The 26310-nt window shown below is 41.3% G+C and overlaps 1 protein-coding gene across 1 annotated transcript in view; it reads right to left on the reverse strand.

Moving 5' to 3' along the window:
• RNF150 (ring finger protein 150) overlaps positions 1-23535 on the reverse strand; it is a 125558-nt gene extending 102023 nt beyond the window's left edge. The window contains exon 1 of the mRNA XM_065687677.1: positions 22633-23535. Within this exon, the coding sequence (XP_065543749.1) occupies positions 22633-23098 (466 nt within the window). The 5' untranslated portion in view covers positions 23099-23535. The remainder of the gene's footprint in view (positions 1-22632) is intronic.
• Positions 23536-26310: the final 2775 nt, after the last annotated feature.

The raw sequence follows: 26310 nt of genomic DNA on the forward strand, positions 1-26310 counted from the left end.
CTGTTATCTGTTATTTCCTTGGCAGCTCCTGCATTAGTGTTCTGGCTCTCCAAACATCTGTGGCTTTTTGTCATTTCTATTTCTATTTCCTCATCCTGTTTGGAGCTCTGAATAGCTCCATAACATGCACGCCTGCCTTTTCACGAGATTGTTCTCCTGGCAGTAACAGATGAAGCACAGCGTTGGCAACAAGCCTCTGATGAGTCAATGAAACTGTGTGAAATGATGGCACAGCACATGTAATTTGGAGACAATGTGCTACACAATAAGGAAACCTGGAAACTTGTTATTAGCTTCCTTCAGAAGGCTTCTTGTCATATGCCCTGGCACAATAGGATCTTTGACCATAAGCCCAACTGTGGAAACAAGTTGCCTCTGACTTCAGACAGGACTATTACAATGTTTAGATTCTGCTGTGCCACAGGCAGCCTTACTGAGCAAAGGTATGCTTTGGACAATCAACTGTACTAATGATTAAGTTTAAACAAACAAACTACGCAACTGCCTTCAGACATAAACTTCTCTCCTACAAGTAGCCACCAGCCCTGCTAGCACTGTACATGATGCCTTTGATACGCGTGGCATTTAGAAAAGTAATACTGGAAGGAGAAGAGGAATAGGATCACCCAATAGCAATAATTATGCTTGCCTCTTGTCTTTTCATGTGGTAACTAATGCTTTTTCTTCCAGAGCCATAAAAAGAATGCATTCTTCTTGCACTAAGATACAAAACTGAAGCCTCAGTATGCACTGCTTACCAAGATTTTGTGATAATAGATATTTTTGCTAGCACTACTTTCCAGGCAGTGATGAACAGCCTGACAAGCCTATAAGCCTATACTGACACCAGAATCCAGTACCAACTTTTTAACCCCTCATCCATCCTCACTGACCTAAGAGGCAAAATACATCTCTCCTAATGTGCACCTACTCTGTAACATCTGATGCATTAAAAGCAGCATTTAATGAAGGCAGCTGCTGTTCTCTGTTGTCTGTCACAGACCTTTTGGTAAATTTTCCTGATATACAAGATTCCATCTCACATGCAATAGGAGCATGTATTTTAAATGTAAAGTATGCACTGGACTCCATGGGAGACCAAAACAGTCAAGAAAATAATAACCCACGTTTATGCAATACTGAGACCAAGTACTAAGTACCCTGATGCTGTACATACCTGCTTTGCTTGATGTCTATTCAAATGAGATGTGGAAGCATATTAAGTTGCATTTCTAGCATATTACATCTCTCATCTGCAAAATAAACTAAAAACCTTTTCATTTGCTGATATTTACTTTTCCAATCTTTACTGCAGTAAGTGAATACCTTCACTTTTCATCTCCCCTTTTCAACTGCTACAATTTTCACCTTTGCCAAGGCTGCTAACAAAATTACAGAGAAAATCATGTTAATGAATTAATCGTACATCTGTGACAGGCAGACAGCATAGGATTAAAGGAATTTAATAATTTAAAATGCATTTAAAAATGTTCAGAATCTTAACCAAGGATTAACTGCTTTAGAATGAGATTTTCTAATTGTTTGCCACAATTTAGTATCAGTTCTGTTAGCTTAAAGAAAATTCAGAGATGTGAAGACTCTGAAGAAGACACTGTCCATTGCCTAGACAGTGCGATACAGACAGAAACTTAACCAGACAAGTTATTGCCATGATATGTGCAGTGCTTGGGTACTCGGGTACTCTAATACTTGGGTACTCATTCATGTACTAGACTGATCAGATATACCTTCATAAAATAAGGTCTACCTTCATTTTAAAGACAGGCTGAACTATATGTGAACTATAAGAGCTGCACTTACTATACAGCTTACTTACAGCTCCTCCACATCTGAATGAGGTATGGCTAGGAGATGAACAGCCATGCAGCCATGTCATGTGAAGAATGAGCATGAACAATGCATTTGTACATGCTATTGGGAATTAAAAACATTCCCACCACCACTAAGAAGCCACAGGCAGATTTACCCAAGGTACATTCACAGATTTTCCAGCATAAGTAACTGCTCTTCCCTGACCTCGGCTACCTTTCTTTGAAAATCTCCCTTTGCCCTTTACAATGTTTTGATAGAAAGACAGACATTCTACACCTTGCTCTACTACATGTCAGAACATTACAGCTGTTTCAACAAGTTGCAGCTACTAAAACTGTGCAAGAAGATGAGAGACCACCCTTAGGAAAAGCACTGATTAAACAGCATCAGGCAAACACACAGCTAAGAGAGAGCAAACGCATACCCTGTGACAGTGTGGCACGTGACATGACTTGAAATCACAGCCAGAACAGAGAAGAAAGAGACTGAAAGTGAGGATGAACTGCTAACGGGACAGGAGGTCATCAAGGATATGATGTATGTTGTACAGGAAGACAGCTTTGCTAAAACAGGGAGTATCATCAAGCACAGGGCACGCCAAGACCTGGGAAGCAGGAAGCTGCAGCTGGTGTGACAGAAGTGCTGTCAGAAAAAAACATGAACAGCCTAAGGATGTATAGCAGGGAAGAACTATGTCAGCAGTCTGAGGCTGGGAAGATGGGGCATGCACATTATAGACACAGTCCCACACCCACAGATGATGCATAAATGACTCTATGATTCTAAGTTATTTACAGAAGTTCCAGTCCCTTGGTCCTCTAATAAAGCTATCAGCTGTTTTTTTTGCAGCCTGAACTACTTCAAATGATATTTGAATATACAGCAGATCTATGCACAGGGCCTTCCTCTAAATTGGAACCTGAATCCAGAAACAGGGGAATCCTTTCTCAACCGACCTCAGATTAGGAAGCTGCTAAGAGGCTTTTGAGCTTTGCCTGCACACTACTGCCGTATTTTGCAGACATGGTAATAAACAGCTGCACTTGATGCTGAGCTCAAGATGTAATCCATATGCAGTTCCACCACGCACTTTCTTTGGGAACAAAGTCATTTTATAAAGTTACTGGCCTTCCTCACCAACAGCTGCTTGTTTCTGCTGCAGCACCGTCACTCACCTATCCTTCAGCAGCAACAACGTGGTACTATGGGACTGCAGAGTGAATCAGGTCTGATATGATCTAAAAAACAAATAAGGCTTTTTGTGGGGTGTTTTTGGTGTTTTGTTTGTTTTTTTTTTTTGTTGGTTGCTAGATTTTTTTTAAATTTTATTTTTAATTTTGAAAACTCATATTAAAGCTCAGCTCATTTTGGAACAGCTAAAAGGGCAGAAAAGTGCAATACAGGAGTGGGAAACAAGCACTTTGGAGAAAGACAAGGAAGGAAGAGAGCAAGGGAGAATGGGGAGAGACTAAGAAATCACACTGGGTCATTAACTCTCAGGCCATCCACTGACAATCTGCAGAGTATGTACTACCTGGGGTCTTCTCAAACACAAGAAAGCAGAGACTGTGCCATAGACAGAAGAGCAAGAAAGACAGAGTAGGCTCATGCAAAACTTCTAACAGTGTTACATACCATACATACATATTAATGTCTTGAACAAATTTGAAAGTTCATTAAAATGATCTTGTGGATTTTTTCCAAAGGACATTTTCTATTTCAATTCTGTCCTCTCAAACACTGCAAAAAATGTTTCTAAACAATAATGGTTTTATACCAAATGTATAGAAATGACAGTAAAGACAGCCACTGCTGTGAGTGCAGTGACTAAAGAGGCAGCATGCCCTTATTCATTGCTTCCCTGTAACTTTGTCTCCTAAGTTAAAACCAGTAAATTGCCATTAGCTTGTAACTGAAGAATATGAGAATATGTATAAAAATGATAGTTTATTTTTAAATGGAATTGCAAGAATAGCTTATGAAAGAATCAAATACAAGTGAACCTCAGTTAAGCCTGGAGAAGAATTTCAGGCAGTCTTCTTGTAAAATACATCCAAACCAATGTTGGTGATAGTTCAAGCACATGCAAAGAGTGAACACAGAGAACCAGAACTGGCAAAGAACAAGCTTGCGGAAGCAAGGTGCTGTGGGGAAGGGAATGGGATCTATTACCACAAAGAGAAGAGGACTCTGGAAGGCTGGAATCTGCTCCCAACACACTACAAGATTTGCCTACTCCACACTTTTTGTCAGTTTCTCCATTCTTAAAACTGAATACTATTTATTTATCCCTGTAAAGAAATATATCCAATTTTTTTAAGAAAAGGTAGTTAAAAGCAATTTTGCAAGTTCTACCAGTTCCAGATCCTTCTTGCAGAAAGACACAAGTAAAAAAAGTCATAATTAAGTAGATGGTCACAATTAGTTAACACAATACTTAACTATATTTGTTTGCTACCTGGATTCTTGTCCTGCATTGTGACCATAGTGCGAACTGCTGCTCATAGACACGGCCCAGTGAAATTTAAGGAGCACCATCTGGGTACAAGCATACACTGAGTAAAGCTATAAATAGATCAAGCAAGTTCATTACATGCATGAGGTACTTGCTTGCATAAGTATTTTCAGCATGAGGGCCTAAGACAGTAAAACCAATCTCTTCCTACAATCTTCCACAACAACCTTGTCTTTTTAGCTGAAAAGCTAAACACTTGAACAGAATTTTTAAATTCCGTATCTGAGCTTATCATGGAGTACACATGTCCAGATGGAAAAGAACACAGAGACCACTCTCTGACTCATTTCTAATCAAGCAGTTGGAACAATATGAGAGCAACATTTATTTCATTTTTGTACCCAGAAGCTGAAAAACTCAGCTCCAGATGGAATCTCTTGCTTGTAGTACTCTGAAATGCTAATGAATAGAAGACAAATTCCTGTCCCCACTCTGTTACACCTATGCACATACAACCTGCAGGATAGCATTATGCAGAATAGCACAGTAAACGCATCCCTGCCAGTGTTCAAGGCCAGGCTGGAGGGGGCCTTGAGCAACCTGGTCTACTTTAAGGTGTCCCTGCCAACGACAGGGGATTGGAACTGGATGAGCTTTAAGGTCCCTTCCAACCCAAACCATTCTATGGTTCTGTGACTTTACTTACATTTCAAGGCAACACACCTTATTTACATTCCAAGACCTAAAAGGTTAAGGACTAGAGCTAGCTGAGACATAGCTGGGACCGTCTGTCCTCAGCCACCTGGAATCAGAAAAGAGCACAGAAAAGCGGCTTCTTTAAACTATCCAGAAATTCCTAAATCTTCGGGTTTTTTTAGTTTTTAACATGTTCTGCACAACTGCAGTTTAAATAAACCCCAAAATAGCCAGCAAGAGTACTACCACCATGCCACATGGACTCAAAACAGTGCTGTTTATGTCTAAATAGATAAATAATTGGCAAAATAACTGTATCAGATATCTACATGCCTTGACTCATCTGCAAGTTCAAGACCAGGTGCGGGCTATCTGCTGTCACAAATCTCCCTGGAGAAAGTTCCTATTTTTATAGATACGTGTGTGTGTAAATAAGGACGCATAGACATACACACACATCTCTACCTACAGGCAAAGGATTCGTGCTATCTATTCCAAAAATAAAAGGTATGTAGATGCCTAAATGGAATTTATGTGCACCAATGGGCCCTAATCTGTTCTAAGCAGGCAGAATCCTTCCTCTGTACTGTTCCTTTTATAGGAACATGGCAATACAGACTTTGCTTCTTACTATTCAGTTAGAAATAAATTTCTCTTAGCACATGATGCTCTATCGAAATGTGCACATGCTCGTATTTCTAAAACAAAGCATTTGTCAGAGTTACCTGTCAGTATTTGCAGGCTTCATAGAAAAGCACATTTTTGCCCACCCTACATTTTGTACAGCTGTGACTGATGTTGTTATATGGCTCATTATATGGTTTCCATCATTTCTCAGTGAGACTTAGGCAAGCTTTGAGAATGATGCAAAAAAAATCCAGTGAAGACAATGCTGATATTACAATACATTGCTAATTACATTCTTTATTTTTAATATTCAAATGAATACTGTGCAGACCTTTTTGGTACCTGCTGTACAAGGTTTTTCCATGCTGGATCTATCTGCAACATGTAAGGTAAGTGCCGTATTTCCCTACTGAAATCTGATTATCTGAACATGTACCAGAGCCAGAAATTTCAGATTAGAGTTCAAGATTAAATGTGAATTTCCTAATTCTTTAAATGACTTGAAACAAGAATTTGATATGAAACAGTTCAGATAAAATATGTTCAGAAACTAAATCTTGCACCAAAGCTAGCAAATTTTAGTTCAAAAGACACAGCTAAAGATGTGAAGGGAATGCATTTATGTTATATAGTCAACTGCAAAACAAAGTTTGTTTTAAGCCAATCTTCAGTTTAATGGTAGTTTCTAGTTATTCCTTGAATATGCAACTCAGATGACGTATCCTGCTGTTTCAGACATTCAAATACTATTTCATATGCATGTTTCCCCTTCCCTCCCCTTAAAAGGGAATAACCAACAAACCAACCCCCAACAACTAACAAAACATATATAGGTTCTCAGGGAGGAACACTAGTCATAACTATTGGAAATCTTCCTCTGCTGATAATATTCCTGCTGCTCATATGTTCCTATGTTTGGATTGCATCAGAGACCAATGTGAGAAGCCATGAAAGGAGGATAATTCTATTTACCTTGGTTCTTGCATGACAGTTTATGTTCTCTTTCTTCATTTAGCTTTTATGCCTTGGATGACTCAGTGCCTAAGTGCAAGCAGATCACAACTACCAGCTTAAATCATGAACTTCAGCTACCCTGTTATTTCTATGCTGAATCACCTATCTAGATCTCTGCTTTGATTTCTGATACTTTTATGTAATTGCAACATTTCTGTTAATCGTACTCATGCATTCGATATTTCTGTCTGCATTTAGCCTCCTACAATTAATTTGGATCAAAGAGATCAAAAGGCAAAATGTCTTTAGGATACAGCAATGCCTGTGCTAACTGAAACAGATTCTCTCATTAGCAAAAATCTCAATTAGCAATTTGCCATAACAAAGCACGATAAAGACTTACAAAGGGGTTAAACAGTCACAGGTTTCTGAAACGAAGGTGCAGTGAAAACTGAAAATAAACCATTTGCAGTACAAATCACACCATTCAATGTCTTGTCATCAGACCCTGAAAAGAGAGAGTGATCTGAAGCATGCTGCAGGAGCCAAATGAGATTAACATAGCAGTGGTTTTGAAAATCCCACAGGCTCTCAAAACAGATCAGCATCACTCAAAACAATATGCATGTTAGAACAAAGGGACCGAAATTGCCATGCAATATTCCTTGCATTATGGTCTCTTCAGCTGAACAGTATTTCCAGGGAAAATAATAAAAAAGAAAAAAAAAAAAACCACCAACCAAGATTTCAGAATCTAAGAACTAATTATTGCTGTTCTGTCTGGAACAAATCCAGCCCATATTAAATGCCATCTTCACTTGGTCAGACTGGAAACAAGTAAGGAATGACCTCTGCTAGGTTTAGTGTGGATAGACTTTGCTTCTGTAACTATTTTAGTGACAACTGTCCACATTTATTTAGCATATAAATGGATAGCATAAAGCACAGATTCCACTCCTTCACTGGAGATTGCAAACACTAATTTTGAACACTCTCCTAACAGCCATCACTGAAGCATCCCCACCATTATAAGGCTGTCATCATTGCCATTCCTTCTTAGCACAGCAGTTAGTGAACAAAGGTGTGAAAACCACACTGCTCTCACCCTCCAAATCTAGAGCAGGTCCTTTTGCAGTGTGTCCGGCCAGTGCCTGCTCGAGATTCAGAAGCTTGTATCTCAACTATGACTTTTGTCAGGCAGCAACATCTCTCGCAGCTCTTGTGACTCTGGCTGCTTGCTGCTCTCAGAGATGAGCTAGCAAGCATGTGTATCTTGCAAAACAAGCTTTCCAGCCCCTTTGTGCAACACAGCTCTCTCACCACTACACACCCCCCTTGATTCCTTTCATTTCACACAAAAGCTGTAAGCCTTCCAAGAGCTAAATTTTAGTTCTCAGTAGATTTCAGAAAAAAATTGTTTTAAGCCCACTGTTAGAAATAGCCATAAGACATGGCCCATTATTCTCAGGCACTTCAAAAGCTAAGAAAATTAACTTCTACCTATATCATAAAGGTAACAATGGCTATGTAATTTATGCAATCACTTCAGGCCAGGTGGACCTTTTATTAAATGCTCTGGAGAGCTCATTCAAGTTAATACTTACAGCTTCAAGGCACTCACAGGCTGGCCCATAATTTTACTCAAGTACAAAATGACCTTAATGAAGCCTTGGTGTTGTCTGATGTATTACTTGAACCTGATAGATGTGCGCAGTTCATATAAAATACAGACTATTAATACTTCACTGAGATTGCTGGTGAAAGACTGGTATTATAGCTCTTGGGTTGCAACGAATGGGGCTTTTCTGTACTTGACAACAGTGCGCTAAATACTATGGGGCAGCAAAAGATACACGATGAGTTCAGGTATCTATTTGCGTGGGTTAAATACTTGGCAATGAAATCCTATGGAAATTTTGGCACCGACTTCAGCAGTGTTAGGATTTCACAAGTAGAGGTTACAATTGATGGCATAGGTAAGTGCATTGCTGGCAACCAGCAAACTTACAACGCTTTTTCCAATGAAAAGATTTGGGGGTTGGTATTTTACAGGATGGCTATTGGTTTTCTCTTCATAACATTAAAAAAAATGTAAATAAATGCAGTGAGGACTTGGGAAACACTTAAAGTGATGGTGACTAGCCTCAATGTTCACAAATCAGCATCTGAGCTGGCCTGAAAGCAGTCTGCATAAAGAAAATACGGCCTGTGAAAAGTCCAGTCTAATCCCCGTAGCCCCCGTAAGAACTACGGTGACCATCATATTGGTGCTGGAGATTCTTTTCCCCTGTGAACTTCTGGTGACTTTTCCAGACAAGTTGTTTGTGTGCTTCTTCAAAGTAGCTACAGAGCGGATCTAAAATTCATCCCCCTGCTTAAAACTTCATATATTCTTTTCAGTTTCCATGACACCAAGTCTGTATAGCATAGCATCCTTCCAAAAGAAAAAGGTACAATTTCTTCCCTGCTATAGCCTGAGGGTGCTTACATGCTGTGTATGTTATCACTTTCAGTGATAGGGAAATAGACATTATTAAAGATGGAAAACAAAAATGAAATTGTGTTTTTTTTCTTTTTTTCAGCCTACTGAATATTGTGCTCTTGGATAAAGACTTAATGCAATCTCAGATCCTGAAACTCCTGCCAACAGATGGAGACAACTGTTGGATAACAGCATGAACATCAGGTTTATTTTCAAATTAATCAAACCTGCAATAATTCTCTGATGGATGGATTCCAGTTCTGTTTTATTAAACACGGAGACATGGGAGAAGGCAAACTAAGGCCCAGGCCTGTGAAAAGCACAGCACTCACAAACAGATACTTATCACCTCCACTCCCACTGATGTCCATTCACATTGAGATTATGGAGGATATTTGAGGCTTGTGCTGATAAACAGAGATTTGCAGAGCACTGAAGACACTACTGAGTCACCTTAGGTATTCATTAATATTTGCATATTATACACTAATATCTGTCTGGTCTGGCCTTACTGTGATGTTAATATGGCTGTCATGGGACACGCATGCATAAAGGTTATTAAAAAGTAAGTATTTTATTATACACAGTGAGATCCCTGTAACTAAATATGACAGTTGACTTGTTACGCATGTCTAATGGAGGAATATCTGTTCATTTTACACTCCCCTCCGCCTTGGTTACAGCTTCCCAACAACTGCCCAAGCTGCTGAAAAGTCCTGTTCAAAAATGATATGTACCATCGGGAACATTAAGGAAACCTCACCTGAATTTCTCAAAGAGAAATGAAGCTGACAAACTGATAAGGTCACACGGGAGGATGCAAAATTTTATCTACTGAAACCAAATCTGCAAAACATTATAATAATTACTCCCAAACTGGAATGGGCGTATGGAGCTGCTGTGTATCTGATAGGCCTCAGATATGCGAGTATTTCCAAGTTAGGCAACTCCCTGATTAGCAAGAAATGCTGTGTAGCTATTCTAAATTACATGAACTCCTATAGCTCACCTAGTAAGTACAACTACTGGTTGATGCAAATCTCTAAGCCATCTGCAAATAACTAACCAGCTGCCCACACTTCTTACAACTAGGGTTGTTCCTCTGCACGCACTGGTAAGAGACATCAAACAAAACACAGTTAAGAAGAGACAGCATCTGGGTTTTAAAGGGTTTGGGTGGTCAAGTCTTTCTCGAATGGAAGCGGAACAGTGCTCACTGGAAGTTGAGAGACACCTTTCCAATGCAGACACGCCTGATAACCCAGAAAGTAGAAGCCAATTTGCAAGTAAGAGATTAAAGGAGTTGCAGTATCAGCCTTGGTGAGACAGTTCTACTTTGCATTCCTGCTATCATTACTACCAAACAGTCTATTGCTTTTCACATGCACACTAGCAGGCTAATCCACAACAGATTTGGCCAGTCAGTGCCAAAGACAGCAGCTTTGTGCTAAAGTTAGCAGAGTTATCTTTGCATTAGCAAAGAATGTATTTCTTGTCTATGGACACAAAATTAATTGTCCAGAAAAGATCAACAGCAATCATTGTGCTGACTCAACACAGTACTGGCTGAGAACTAAGAACAGATTCTACACTTCAAATGCATAGGATAATCAACAGAAAATATTCTATACTAAAAATTCAGTGCTTGCATTGTTATTTTGCAAAGCCTAATAGGCAGAGAGATAGTTATATAAATTAATTAATGGGAATGAAGCTTCTAATTATTGGAGAAAGAAGTGAAAGGTCATACATATTTAGAAACCAGATAATACCAATTCTCTGATAATTATAACCAACCACGAGAAATCATAAATTCAGAAAAAAAGTTACACAGTTATATTTTTCTCTTAAAAATTGGCTACTGAATCTCACTACTTGCATCCCAATAAGTTCTGGTTAATAGACTATGACAGAAACAAAAGGGGGGGAAAAAGACTGTCTGGGCCTTAGATGGATAAAGGGAATGTCTTTAGAGGGAAAAAATCCAATCCCAAACATAGAAAAATTAAATTTTCCTATGTGTTTCCTTAAGCAGCAGTTAGCAGGTCAGGGGAGATAAGGACAGATGAATTCCCTGAAGAATCAATATGCACTAGAGGATCCTGACTGCCTTAGATGTAGCTCATTGCTCTCCCATACAGTGAAGCTGTTTGGTAACTTTCTCTCATTCACCTACGGATCCACTTGGGCAATATACTGTGAGCAATACAATTCTCCATACTCAAATACTGAGGAACATGCAAAACTGCTGAAGGCAACTAGAAAACATACAAATGCAACCCTGAGCACAAGGTGACCAAGATCCTCATGATCCCAGGGAACGTTCTCACCACCTGTAAAGGCAGCAAGGAAGGACAGGAACAAACAACAATGAGCAAACAAGAAAATTTCAAAGACCAGGACAGTGGGTACCAGTGAGAAATGGGAGTCAGTGCAAAACAGAAATGGGGATATTTGGATACGTCAAGTAAGTTTCACAGTCTCAAAGAGGAAGAATGTCTCCCTGGTCACGATGCCATACGGGTCATGAGCTATTTCCATGCCTATTATCTTCACATCAACATGAATTTATCTCTCCAGGACTCAGGTTCATTTATGTGACTTTCACCTAATGTCTATTTTAGCCATTATTATTATTATTACTATCATTTCATCCCCACCCACACCACCTTTGCTGCTCTGGGTTGATACTCCCTTGTGCTGGCATTCAGCATTTAAATAGAAATTTTGAAAGAGAAAGGCTTTCAACTTCTTTTACAATGTCAGACACATGCTCCAGCAAATGCTTGTTTTGTAGAGGCTTACAGGCAGCTCTCTGCATTTGATGGCTATCTTCAGACACAAAACCAGAAGTGGCTCAGACCCTGTTTTTTTGCAAGTGCCTTTTCTCGCAACTTCCTCTTCTATGAGCAACAGTCACAAAGAATAATAAACTAACATTGGTTTATCACTGTCACCCAGCTAAGTTCTTTCTAGGTGAGAAGCGACATGCTATCCAGAGATCCAGTCTCAAAAAGCTGATGCTTCAGGCCACAGGACTTCCTCTGCCCACTGTGCAGGGCTTCTGCAGAGCTTCTGCCAGAGTTATTTTGACAGTTTCCAAATGTGGAAAAGAAATGGGTGGTAATTCCAGAGAGGAACAGTCCCTAAAACCATAAAGAGCTACCATGATCACCTTCTGTAACTTTCCTTAGACACATACTACCACAATTTTCCCAGAGGATGGGATAATTTTTCCAGGATGTGACTTCTAGAGAGCTATCCAAGCCCATTCAAATAACATTAAGTTATGGGCAACCATTTAGGAAATCGCATCTTACTACAAGCCTGAATTTGTCTCACTTCCATTGACAGCTACTGATCCTTATTATGTCTTTGCCTATAAGGGCAATCTTCAGCTCATACCAAGTATCATCCCTGTGTGTATCTAGACACAGTGCTAAAGTCATTATCTAGCCTGCTGGTAAGGATATATACACACATACAGCAAAAGTAAAAGATCTTACAGCTTAGGGACTGCACAATGAGAAGACAGAAAGCTGCTGGCACATGATCATAAGGAAACAAAATCCAGCATTGCAAACCCGACTTCAATTTCTCTAAACAATGCTTGTAATCAAATGCATGCATTGATTCCTGGAGAAGTGTCACATTTGAGCTGGGGAGAAGTCAGATCTGTGCTCTAGGGTGGAAGCAGTGTCTAAAGCTGGTGGAAGCTAATTAAAATATATCATCAAAAAAGGAAATGGAAACCAAACTGTTTCTGAAATGTCTCTGAAATTTCTTAGACATTAAATATTTACTAAAATAAAATCTTCCTTCAAAATCAGAACGGTAAGATCTTTTAGGGAGAGCAAAAACTTCCCAGAGCAGGTTTGTTCTTGAAAATCCATTTCACTTCTACAGAAAAAGAGTTTTGATGGAAAAACTCCGTCAGTTATTCTAGCACACAGCAGGCAAAACTGAATCTTCATCCGCGAAAGGACGAAAGAGCAGGCTCTGCCCCTTGCATAGAGGGGACTATAATTCAGTCCTTTAAGAAGTCATGAAGAAGACTTAAGAGCGGTCAGTACAAAGCCATTCGGTGCATAGCAAGTGGCTATGCCTGATTGGCAGTCTTCTGTTCACCAAAAGCACTGCCACTCTTCCTGATTGCTGGTGCCGCACTCCTCCAAGCTGACCCTGAGCAGCAGACAGCAGATGCTCTTTATGCTCAGAGTTGGGTGCAAAGGAAAAGAAAGCAACCAGAAGAGCATAAACCTGCTCTTCTTCCCTTTACAGTCAACTTTGCATGTGAAGCTATTTGCCTATTTTTGTCAACCTGGTATGGGGTAGGAAGAAAGGAAAAAAACCCAAACAACTAGAAGAGATGAAAAACAGGTGCAGAGCACATAATAAGAGAAGATGACAAAAAAAAAAAAAAAAGCTAAGAAGTCCAAAGGAAAGATTCATTGGAAATGTGGACAGTAAAGAAATTATATATACACACACACACTTCCCACCCTCACCCCCCCAAAAAAAGAAAGAGAGAAAAAATAACAAGAAAATTAACAGGATAGAGGATTGAAGGAAAAGTAAGAGAAAGACATCAAAGGCAGTATTATAACAAGCCATAATGGGTTTAACTCAGACAGCTCCTTGTTTCCCAGCGTGAGAAGTTCTGATACAGTATATACTAAAGGTATGAATTTGATAGACAACCAGATGGGACTTCAAACACACGGACATACAAAAAGCGATAAGAGACCAGGCACAGAGATTACACAATCTTGCAAAAGCTGCCTCACTCAGGAAACATGATACTGGCAGGTAAAACCAGGAGACAGAGCATATAATAAAAGCTTAAAAAGGCACAAGAGGGGAAAGCATACTCTGTACAAGAAGCAATCATGAACGAGACTGCAGCATCAGACTGTTCTGTTTTAAAGACTTTTTTTGGAGTCAAACGCAGACATGCCCCAGAAATGTGGCCAAAGATTTTAATATTCTCTAATACAGAGACTTTTTGAAACGGCAAAGGGAAAGCAGAAATGTATTTCTGTCTCCTAACAGAAAATACTGACATGGAAAAGGACAAGGAATACTAACACGTTGGCTAACATCAGAGGATGTGAAATGAGAGAGATCTTTACCTGATACTGATACAGAGCTCTTGCTTAATCGGAAAATCAAGAAATCTTTCAGAGTGAAACTTGTTACACACCCACAGCTTTGACCATGAAGAACTGGAATTACTCTGCTAGTATGACAGTAACAACTAAATGCAGAAGCTTCCCAAGTGCTCCACAAATAAATTTAGGCAGAACAATAAATCTGTATATCTTACTGTACTGAATCTGAACCCAGCAAACCAACAACACATACTCAACTAACACTGACATATTTTACAGTAATCTTAAGATTAGACATATGTGTTAGCTGAAGATGAATCTACCTACTAGGTTCTTGAGTCCATTCTTAGTCCTGCCATGCAATGTCAGACACATTCAACACCGTACCACAGTGACGGTGCTAGAAATGAATCCTTTGACAAGGACTGCAAGATCAAGCAATAAACAGAAGGGCACAGTTTAACAACGCGTGATTTACAAAGGTGAAAGCCGAAGTTTAATGTGATGCACAACTCTCTTTAAAATACTATGGAATATAAATTCATTTTAAAAAGCTGTGTCTCATTAAGTGTGTAGCACAAGGGAACACTTGCCAACTCACCCTATTCCATGCATCCCTGGAGGAACTACATTTCTATGCAGATATAAAGTGCTTCTACCTGTGTTTAAGAAGTATACAAGATATACTCAAGCCAGGACTCTCTATTACAGGGAATTACGTGGCTGTAATTCATGTTTCTATGTTTTGGGATCTAAAAAGATAAATATTTTTTTCCTCCAATTTGTCTCAAACTGAAAATAAAGTTAATATAAATGGGCTACCTTTTCAATGTACAGCAGGCACTATTACATGCATAAACACAGTTAAACACATCAAATTTGAAATGGAAACTCTGACAGACCCTTAGGTCTAGCGGTATAATTGAATAGCACTATGATTATACTGTCAGAAGCAAATGAACAGGCACTTCATTTTATTGATGTTATTTGTAAGTCACTCTTGAGAAGGAAAATGAAATGAACAATTATTTGCAAAAGCTATTATATCTTTAAGTAGCAAAGAATCAAAAGATGCTAGCTTTTCATACTTCGAAGTAGAACAGCAGTAAAACAAACAGGTTAATCTTTCCATCATCTCTTTTAGTTCTACTCAGTTCAGTTTTCTAAGGTTTATCTCAAGCAAGTTATTGAAGAAGAGCCAAAAAATAAATAATGCCCTTGTTAAGCCTCTCTTGTAAATCACAGCTGCATAATATTGTTGTTTCATAAGCAAACCAGTCTTTACAACCTTTCTCCATCTACTAGAACTGCTGAAAGAAGAGGTGTTTCCACTCATCCATTTTTGAACCGAAAACCACTGTTTCCACCAGGGTGGTGGAGCACCTAAATGGGTAATTTTCAATCTATTCTGGCTGGAGAATTGTTTCACAAAATACACTGAAGAACACTACATCTATTATTGATGAGCTTCAATTCACAGCAAATTCATTAGCAAAGTTGGAGGTTTATGAAGCTTGGCATCCACTAACATGGGCAGTGGGTCAGAGAGTAGATATAAAGCTGGTATATTTAATACAGTAAATTTTAAAACTTGAGGTTTCACCTAAGTGATTTGCAGTTCCTCCTCCAGGTAACAGAAATAATCATTCTTAACAGAATTACCTTCTGAGATACTACATCTAAACACACTCATGAACAAGCAAGATATCCTGAGGCCCCTCGACCCTAATCATGCACATTCAGGACTTGGTCAAACCGTGCAGTGGCTGACCTGTGGCCTACTATCTATCTAGATTCCTTTTCAAGAGAAATCAAACCACTATGAAGTAAGGAGAGAGCTAGGCGTGAATGAAGTCCTGAGCCACATCCCACTATGGAATAAAGACACAGCAGAGTTAAGCCTGCTTGGAAAATAGCCAGTTACAAAATATTTTGCCTCCTTGCAATTGCCATATACTCCCCTAAACTGTGTGGTACGACAGATACAGTCAGTTTTAAACCTTACCTGTTGGCAGTTATGCCTCTGCCAAGATGACTTTGTGGAAGTAATGATAATTAAATATTATTACCAGATATAGCATTACTATTTAATACCCTCCTTCATTTTATATCTCTTCCCTCGGCACGATTCTGCTAATTAAACAGACTGCATTTGGTTCTGAAGCACCCCAAGATTCTTTCCTTTGCAAGATGCTAAGCAAAAAGCACTGTGGCAGTAAGTAGGTGGTAACACTGTAGGAAGCAGTCCTGCATTAGTAAGGTGACAGATTACATGGACTACTCAGTCTTTTCCATATCTGATTTCTATGAGTCAATGACTGTATTGTTTGCGACTAGTACTCAAATGCAACTGAAAGGGCAGAAGTGAGACTTGTCTTGAAATGAATTCTGTTTCTGTGCAGGTTAGCTATGCAGAAGTTATTGGGAAGTGGAGAAATCATTGGGATATGCCTTCATAAGGATCTAACTCTTTATCAGCCTGGCTCATGCTGTAAGGAGGCAGAGGCTACTTGAAACTCAGTCATCTCACATGACAATGCGCTATGAGCTCCATCAAACAAGTGCAGCAAAATAATGGGTTCTTTTAGTCCTTCACTTACATGAGAAAGCAGAAAATGTCCTTGGCTCTTACCAGGAAAAGAGACTCTTAAAGTGCCAATGCTAAACTAACTGTAGGCTTCTCTCCCCTTTTGCTGAAAATGTTCCTGTGTTTCGTGATGTACCATCGAGGGGGGCAGCATGGAAATGTATCCGCGTGAATTAGTGAGCTATCATGGACAAAGACTGCCACGGTATTCTAATAACCCAAGCTAACACATACCATTTTAAAGCCAAAGTACCAATGGGATTAGAACAAACCATCACTTTATCACAGCCAAGCCATTCTCGTTAAGGACAGCATACCAAAAGGAAGTGATCCAGATTAACACAGCAGTTAGAACTGATGCTGATACAGATTTGTTTCTGAGGAAGATTTTCTTGTTGCTGTGTCACTTTTTACTGCAGAGATCTGAAGACAACACTTTTATGAATATCACTGCAAACAAATGCTGCAGAAAATACATGCAGAAATCTACTTGCTTTTGCAATCAGTTAGTTTGGAGGATCAATGCAATCTTTAATGAATCAATACTTCACTGCTTCATAAGGAAAGCTGTACCTTATAACTTGACCCAAAGCTCAGTGGACTCACTGTCTTTCTACTGGCTGCAATGAGCTCTTGAAGGAGACATATAAGCCAGCCGTGAGGGTGAAAGAAGAGACTCAACAAGGCAAAAAGCCTTTCACCTAGAGACAAACCTCAGTGCCCCAGTGCTGAAGTGGCTGCCCCAAGTGTACCAGAGACCAAGATTATTTTGTTGCTCTAGTCCTTGCTAGGTCAAATTCATTCCTCTTAATTCAGTTAAAGCTAAACCAGTGACCTAACATCACAAAGTCCCCCTAGCACTTGTCATGACTGAACACCTCTGTAGTAGAGAAGTCTAGCACTGAGCCACTGCAGAACCAGTAGGCAGAAGTGCGTCTCACTAGCAAACACAGCAGGAGAGCTTTGTTGGCACTCCCACTGGCTCTAGCCAGTGATATAAATCCTTGATTTTGATAGGGAACCAGATTTTTCCAAAACTACTGAAAGCCACCCATGATGGATCCAGGAGCTCCTCCAAGATCCTAAGGATGGCAGCATACCCCAGCCATACCTCAATTTCATAACGGATAAGGCTCAGAGATGCACAAATCTCCATCTCCTTCCCCCACTGAGGTGGTTTCTATTAGGAATGAGTCCTGGGTGCCTGGAACAGAAAATAATTATGGCAGGCCCTGGAAGCCTTGAAATCTCAAGCCCTTGATTCACGCTTATCCATATGTAAATACTGTCAGCACACTGTCTTCATTAGAATATGACAAAAGTTTAGGAAAACAATTGTTTTAGTAAAGGAGTTACGGTACTGAATTTTGTCTGTAAAGAGAAAAATCTTCAGCTCCAGTGTTTAATTTGCACATCAGTACGAAACTACAGGGGAGCCCCTAGCCAAAACTACCAACACATCTTCAAATATGTCAAAGGCAAGACTAGTCATTGATCATGGAACAAAAATCTGAGTGCAAGGGAAGAAACTTATTGAACTGAACACGCACAGATCAAGGCTGGCCAAGTTCACAGCATGTGTGGAGGGGCACACCTGGTTTTCCAGTGGGATGCCATGCCCTCTTTCTGCAATCTGGCACACACACGCTGAACTTGAGGGCCAAAGAGGGAGGGAAGAAGTCGGGCTCATGTCAGACCACATATGAGATTCATGTCTCAAAGATGCAGTTGAAAGTTGCTGCCAGTGTGTACAAGCCATTACAAAAAATGAGGCATCTGCCTCTCATTGAAAACAGGCTGTCATACATGCAGCACGTGACTTTCCAGTGCATGCCATCACAGATTCTAAAGCAGAATACGGAGAGTGCAAAACTGCCTGACTCACATATGCTTCTGGTGCAAAATACTCAGGATGCAACTTAATTCACATAACACTGATAAAATCATAGAATCATGGAATCAGCTAGGTTGGAAAGGACCTTTAAGATCATCAAGTCCAACCATTACCCCAGGACTGCCAAGACCACCACTAAACCATATCACTGAGGGATCATATCCATTCTGTGAGATATTCTGGAGCACCCCAGAATATTCAAACTGTACCAAATACTAAAGATTTGGTGTTTACCCACATAGGAATCGTGTACAGTCACAGTTAACATCCTTCCCTAGTCCCAAGCACCTGACAGGTGCCCAGGTTAGAAGGGGTCCCCTTGAATAAGAGCTGGAGAGAGGGAAGTTCTCACCTTTAATCACCTTCTGGAAGGCTCCATTACTGTATCTATTCAGAGCTCAGAGGAAGTGCTAGGACGTGCTACAACAGGTAATAAAAATACTTCCAATTAATACTAAGTTATTAAATGTACACACAGTGGCTAGAGCCTTTTCAAATGTAAATAACAACTAATTTGCTCTGAATAAGAACAAATGCCAATCAGAAACCCTAGCCAACACCACGGATTATTCTTCTAGAGGAAAAAACCCCAACATCCTCTATATTATTAGACTACTTTTCTACTAGCGAAGTTGATTTAGGAAAAATAAAAAGCATCTGGAACAGAAATTCTAGATGCTTTTATTCCTTCTCTGGTTAAACCCTGTTTAGTTAAAAAGCAAACTTGGACTCGCAGCTCCTAGACTTCAAGCCAATAAAAATAAAGTTGCCGGCTTGCAAAGGCTGTAGCAGCTGATGCAAAAGCAAAGTGTGCCCTAGCATGAGAACCACAGACCTCTGCATTCCCTGTGAGCGCAGATGTCACAACTCTACCTCACTTCTGGATGTGCAAGCAGTGACCTAAGCACAAGCTCCCTGGAAACAAAGGCTTTAAAAGCAGTGATTGAACTGGTTCAAATTGTACACTTTGTCTGGTGCACTATAAATAAATCCTGGAAAGTTGTATTTAAGTATTTCAACCACAAGCTTTGATATAATACCACCCCGGTTCTGCTTAGGGGTGTTGCAGGGGCAGGGAGGTCTACCAACCCTCCTTCAAGAATGGTATCTTGCTGCAGTTATCTACAGATTTTGAAATCAGCAGGCATCACGTTAGCAAAGGGTCATTGGCATGCACTGTAGCAGAAAACAGGAAATATAATTAAACATACAGCTGTGAGGTAAGGTTTTTGGCAAGAGAAAGAGAGCTTTGGGAAGAAAGTGTCAAGGGCAAAAATAAGAGTAGCACAGTAACATGGTCAAGAGGGGGAATGAAGGGGTAGAGATGAAGAAATTAGAGTGGGGGTGGGAACAGCAGAAAAAGAAACACAGGTTAAAAAAACACCAGCAAGAGAGGTGAAGCATACAGAGAAGAATATACAGAAGGAAAAACATCTCTCTTTGGAGTAATAGTTCTTTAATAAGGGCAGGAGCCACGCTGTTATGCAACAGGATATACTGTTTTCTCTATAGAAAGAGTTTATTTAAGCTTATATGAAACCTCAAAAAAAAAAAAAATCTGTGGGAGGAAAAGGGAAAGAGAGAGAGAGTAACATCATATTTCTTTCAATTTTTAAATTGCTTTTTAGGTCACATTTCACCCTTCCCTCTCATCCCCCAAGTATTTTCCAGGATGGAATTTTCTTCTTCCCACTCCAGGATTTGGCGTGGGCAGAGCACTGCATATGCTGCTGAACTCAGAACCAAGAAACTGATTCATTCTTCCCTTGAATCTTGTGCTGTGCTATCATTTAGACTGGGACCAAGCAAACGTCAAAGGCTGCAAGTCAGAAAGATAATTTTACACAGCTTGTATATTCACTCAGTCCCTGCGTAATGGTGGAAGAGTAAAGATAAATCCAGTTCTAATCCTTGGTAGTTTGTCAAATATTTGTTTATGAATAATTATTCTTCCTCCTGTTCCAGCAGACCTAAGCTCTAGAACTCCACTGAGTTTTGACTGTAGCAGAAAGTAGGTTTTTCCCTAAGGTTTCTCAACTCCACGGAACAAAAATCCTTAAACCAAAGACAACCTCACACAACCAACCAGCTAAGCCCTTCAGTCTCACCGACTGTGTTCAACAAGTCTGGATGATTTTCTGCAAGTTTCCTTCCATTTGAGCCTCTGGTACTGTACAATCACACTGCTGGGTATCAATTCAGTACTCAGAAAGGATTCTCAGAATAAGCTATAAGGAGTCATCTGACATAAATGAAGCTGCCCCCAAGATAAGTGATAGAGTGTTTTGTATTTTCAAAAGCTGAGGCCACTTTAGTAAGAAAGATTCCCTGCTTACTTCATTTTAGACTTTAAAACAAACAAAAGCACCAACATTTTAAAAGGTTACACACATTTTTTACTCCCACTGTTTCTTAATAAAACACCATTTGTGTGGGAAATCAGCTCAGTGCATACTTGAGAAACAGGCAAACCATTAATTGATCCAACATGTTGGCAGTTCTAGAGAAACTCACTATGATGAGAACAAGCAATGCATCTTAACTTTTGAAACAGACTGAGCTTTACTGTAAGGGTGCATAAGTATGCCAAGCTCCTACTACTTTATACTACTTAGTATATAATCTGTGACACTTAAAGTACCAAGAAGTATAATCTGAACAGCTACTAAACCATGTGCAGGTTATAAAGCAGAGTTTTAAGAAGCTCAAGAGGTTACGAGTTGCTTGTCTCACAAAATCATCGGAAAATACTAAAAAATCCCATTTTCCACCAAACCTACCAGAGAGGCATGACTTTGCTCAAATAAATGGTTAATCTCTTAAAGAGGCTGAATACAAGAGGATTCAGAAGCATTTCTTTTGCATCAACAGTATTATATAGCACTATAGTAAGGCAACAAACGTTTTTTCAGCACATTCATGCTATCTGGTTTATTGTGGAAATTTAAAAAGTCATTAGAATAACCTCCTGGTTTGCAGCCTTTCTGTGTTTCAATTTACCCCCAACTCTGCTAAGATTCAACTAGCATGAAACAGCTGGGCATGATAAATTACTGGATGCAAACCAAACAGAGATTTCACAATAGGTGGCATTTTAGTCTCCGTGGCTTAGGCTGCTTCTATAAAAGACCAGTGACCCCTGGCAGAAAACACCATCCCTAAATACAAATCTGGTGATCTGTTTTTAAACCAACATTATTTCAGATGAAACACTGTTACAAAACCAGCGGGGGTTTTGGTGGGCATAATATCAGGTTTGGGTTGTTTCTGATAGTGGATCTCTGCTTGGTTCTAGTTGATGAGCGCATGTTGGGACTTGAACGCAAACTCCAACAGAGCATTCACCTGGGGGAGCGAACACCCTCTACATCCTCCCCAACAAGCTCATTGGACAAAATACCTCATGTTCTCACCAAATCAGATACTTGGCATCCCTACTAGATCCCACAGTTTTAACACTATCACAGGCAGCACAGTGGACACCGTGTTCCCTGCTCTATCGCACATCCTGACAAGCCTGCACCATAAACATCATGCTTTTCTCCCAAAGGTCTCAATCTGAATCACACCTGATCCCACACAGCACCTGCCTGAGGAAGATCCTCGGGACACCACAAAACATCGGTGCCCCACAGCGGGCGCAGGGTCCCATCCATTCCTCCAACTAGACCAAAACTTTACATCTCCCAAACTTTTCACCCCTGGAGCACCAAGCATGTACTGCTTCCAGGAGCACATCCATCCTTTGCCATGGCAGCATGGAGAGGTGCTCCACAGCCCCAGGGATGGGCACGCACTGCCCAGCGAGGCCCATAGCCTCTCCTGCTCCCTGCCAGGAGGTGTGAGAACAACATTCCCCCCCAGTCAGCTCCCATCCCAAAGGATGTGGGGCAGCAGAGCAGGCTGCACATGCAGTAAAACAGGGCCCACTTGTCCACCCAGCCTAGACCTCGGGGTGCACCCACGAAGCACACGCAGGGTGGCGGTGCTCACCTGCATGGGGCATGGTGATGGTCTCGTTGGCGTTGCTGGAGCCCATGTTGTAGATGACCACGGCGGAGGCGTTCTGGGCGGCGGCGTGGCGGATCTTGTCCTTGTAGGTGCAGTTGCCCCGCGGGATGAGGGCCACCCAGCTCTTACCCGGCGCCGGGGCGTTAAAGCGGGTGCCGGGGTCACACGCGTAGCGGTCTGCGGGCGAGGCGGAGAGGGCCACCTGCCCGCGGGCGTCCTGCTTGGGCGACTGCTCGCCGTAGCGCCCGCACTCGCTCTTCTCGCTGCGGAGCTCGGCGCTGCCGGCCGCCGGGTCGGCGTAGGTGATGTTGACGAAGGCCGTGTACCACTCCTCCTTCTCGGCCACGGTGAAGTCCAGGCACAGCAGATGCACGAAACAAAAGGACAGCAGCCATGTTGAGAGAGCCAGGCTGCGGCACGCTTGGATCACAGACATTGCCATCTTCATCTGACGGGCCCCCCCCAAACCGGCCCGGCCCGGCCCACCCCGCCGGGCTCTGTGGTGTGCGTGCGTGTGCGGGGGGGCTGTGTGTGCGTGTGGTGTGTGCGCGCACCCGCGCCGCGCGGGGCGGCGCTGCTCTCGCCGTGCGGGAACGGAGAGGGAGGGATGGAAGCCGCGGGAAGGAGCCCTTCCCGCTGCCTAATTCATGCCGGGCCCGTTTGATTTCCTCGCGCTCGCCCCGTCCCCGCCCTCCCCTCTCCCTCAGCTTCCTCCTGCCCGTTTCTCCCGTCCCTCGCTGCTGCTGGCAGCCCAGCGCGCTGGCGGGGTAAGGCGCGGAGGAGAGAGGAGGGGGGTGTTTCCACACGCACAAAGGCGCGGTGCCGGTGCCGCTCCCGCTCCGTGCGCGGCCCCTGCGGAGGTCCGGCGCGTCCCGCCGGCGGGGCTGCGCTGTGCTCCCCGGGCTGCGGGGCGGCGGGGCCGCCGGGTGCGGGAGGAGCGCTCGCAGCGCTCGCAGCGCCACCTGCCGGAGGAGCCGCCGGTTCTCCCCGAGAGTTAAGTCGGTCACACTCCGATTCCTGGTTTTAACTTTGATTTTCCCCGGCTCCCTTCCTGACCTCTGCAGGATGAGTTAGAGAGCCTTACATATTATAACTTGAACGTCATAGTGCAGTTATGCCACGCAGCTCCTACTGCTTTATGCTTCCGGTCAGAGGGATGGATAATTGCTTTTTATCAAGCTTTAAAACACAAACCGAAAACAGTACTTCCTATACGTTTCTGGCTGATAATGACAGGCACGCTTACCAAAATCGAGCGTGTGACTCAAAGGAACATGGAGAACCTCAAAAGTGAAACCTCAAAGAATGACAAATCCACTCTCTGGGAATACTCGAATACTCTATGGACAGGCAGAAAGGAATAGTTTAATTTCGGCTCAGTGAAAATCCAGATTTGGTGACTTTATTTGTTACAAAACACCCCAAAAGAATTTTGGCCAGGACTTGGATGCCTTTCAAGAAGGTCACACCAGAACTGACTCTATCACAGTGCAAGCAAGTAGCAAAAATTCTGCTTTTCCATAAGTATGTTCAGTAACAAAAGGAGGTTGCACAAGATAAATAGATCCTGCCTGCTTTAGCCCCTTTGTTACTAAAGTCTGCTGCTAGAATTACCATTCCTGAGTACATCACTAGTGTCAGGATTTGCCTGTTTACATTTTATGTTCATAGGTGCCACTGATGTAGGTGAACAGATTACAGTCTTAACCATAATTTACACACTCAGAGAGATGCTGAAAAAAAGTGAATTTGAGAGAAACATGTACAGGTGAATACGGAAGTAAAATAAAGAAGTTTACAGGAAACACAGTGGGTTGCCAAAAAGTCTGCTGTCAAACAAGAGGACAACTTTCCTTGAAAGCTCATTGCTGGAGAAGTGAAACCAGCAACTGAGAAGAAAAAAAATACCACATAGAATTAACATTGAGAGACGAAAGTTGATGGCAATCAACATTAACTGGAAAGTGTTGAGATTTCACGAGGGAAGCAAAAGCCCTGGATGGGCTATGGCAAATAAAGCCTCTGTATATTTGGAAGAGTAAGAAGTCCTAAAAAAAAAAAAAAAGGTATAAATGATCAATAAACATTTCATGTTCACATTTGGAAGGAAATGGAGGACATGTTTGCCAGATTATTGACTCATAAAAGAGAGAAGCAGCAGTATCTCCTCAGAACATACAAAAACCAGCAGACCCAGAAAAATGGCATATATGAATCCCAAAAGAGTGGGCAGGAAGATGGAGAGAATAACCACCTCTCTGACACTACTACAAGTAAATCTGGGCACAACAGGAAAATCTTGACAGGTTGGGCATTCAGTTTCCTGATAAGACCTGGAAAAAATGAATTATGGTGACCAGGTAGTTTCGCTTAATGTTAACCAACCCCAAGAAAAACAAGAGAGGAAAAACTCCAATGTATGGATGAAGTTTGTGTTTATGGGAAGTGGCCTGCCAAGCCAACATGATTCATGGTTTTCTGAGGAAACTCTCGGTGTGGCTGGTGAAGTTACACAGCCATGGCCACAGCAGGTTTTTGAAAAGCGTATTATTCAGTGCTACGTGACATTCTAATTACACCTATGAAGGACCAGATAAGACGAGCTTAGTCGAAACACTTGAAACAGAACATGTTTTAATAGAGCTTGATGCAAAAATGTGAATCCAGGTGACCAAAACTGCTGGCCACCTGGAGCAGAACTGGGAAGTCTGTGGTTTACTTTGCACACAGGGAGGGATTTGGGGGTCAGAGTAGGAAGGAATCACACTATACTCCAAGGGAAAAGGGGCCTAAAGAGGATGCAGCTATTCTCAGATGTTTCAGAGGAATAACAAATAGGAGTAGGGAAGTGATTTTCTCTCTGCATGAAGCATCAGTGAGGCAGATATTGGAAGCAGTCCAGTTTTAGTATCTGCATTTTAAAAAGGATGTTGAAATACTAGAGAAGGTTATGAAAGAAATCCTAAAACCAATTTGAAGTAATTCCTCTCCGGGGAGAGATTTCAGGTGCCCAATCTATCCAGCTTTTCAGAAAAAGAGGTGATAAGATTACATTGTGTAAGTACCATCACAGGGATATAACAGCAGGTCCTACTACTGAGTGCTTCAAGCTAGTGACATTAAGGCATTATGAGAACCAAAGTTTACAACAGACAATGCAACCTACAGCAAAAGTAGATGATTAAACAGTGATTGTCCAGTGGATAAAATTCAGATGTTAGACTGTCCTGAATAGCAAAAGACAAATCTACTCTTATAGTCAAACAAACAAATCAATCCCAACAAAAGCATGCTTTATTTAAGTGCAAGATATGAAATTCTTCACAACTGATTTATAATCTAGTGATCGCTTTTCACTCCTGAATAAAACCAACAGAATATTTTATTATTTCTGTTGCTGAAAACTAAACTACAATTAACTAGGTCAATGCTTTGACTTATCATCACCCAGTGTGGTCTAATAGTTGATGGTGGTTCTTCCTATATTGTTTCTGTCCCCAGGAATCTTCCTATATTGTTTCTGTCCCCAGGAACATCTGAGGTTCTCCTTTTACCAGGCTGCCTAGATCTCTGTTCTGGCACAAAAATGCCTTACTGTCAAGGAACATCCAAACAGCTGTAAATATGTTTCCTCTTAGGCCAACAAGACATTTACCGCCA

Source organism: Lathamus discolor, chromosome 1 (assembly GCF_037157495.1).
Source record: "Lathamus discolor isolate bLatDis1 chromosome 1, bLatDis1.hap1, whole genome shotgun sequence".
NCBI lineage: Eukaryota > Metazoa > Chordata > Aves > Psittaciformes > Psittacidae > Lathamus > Lathamus discolor.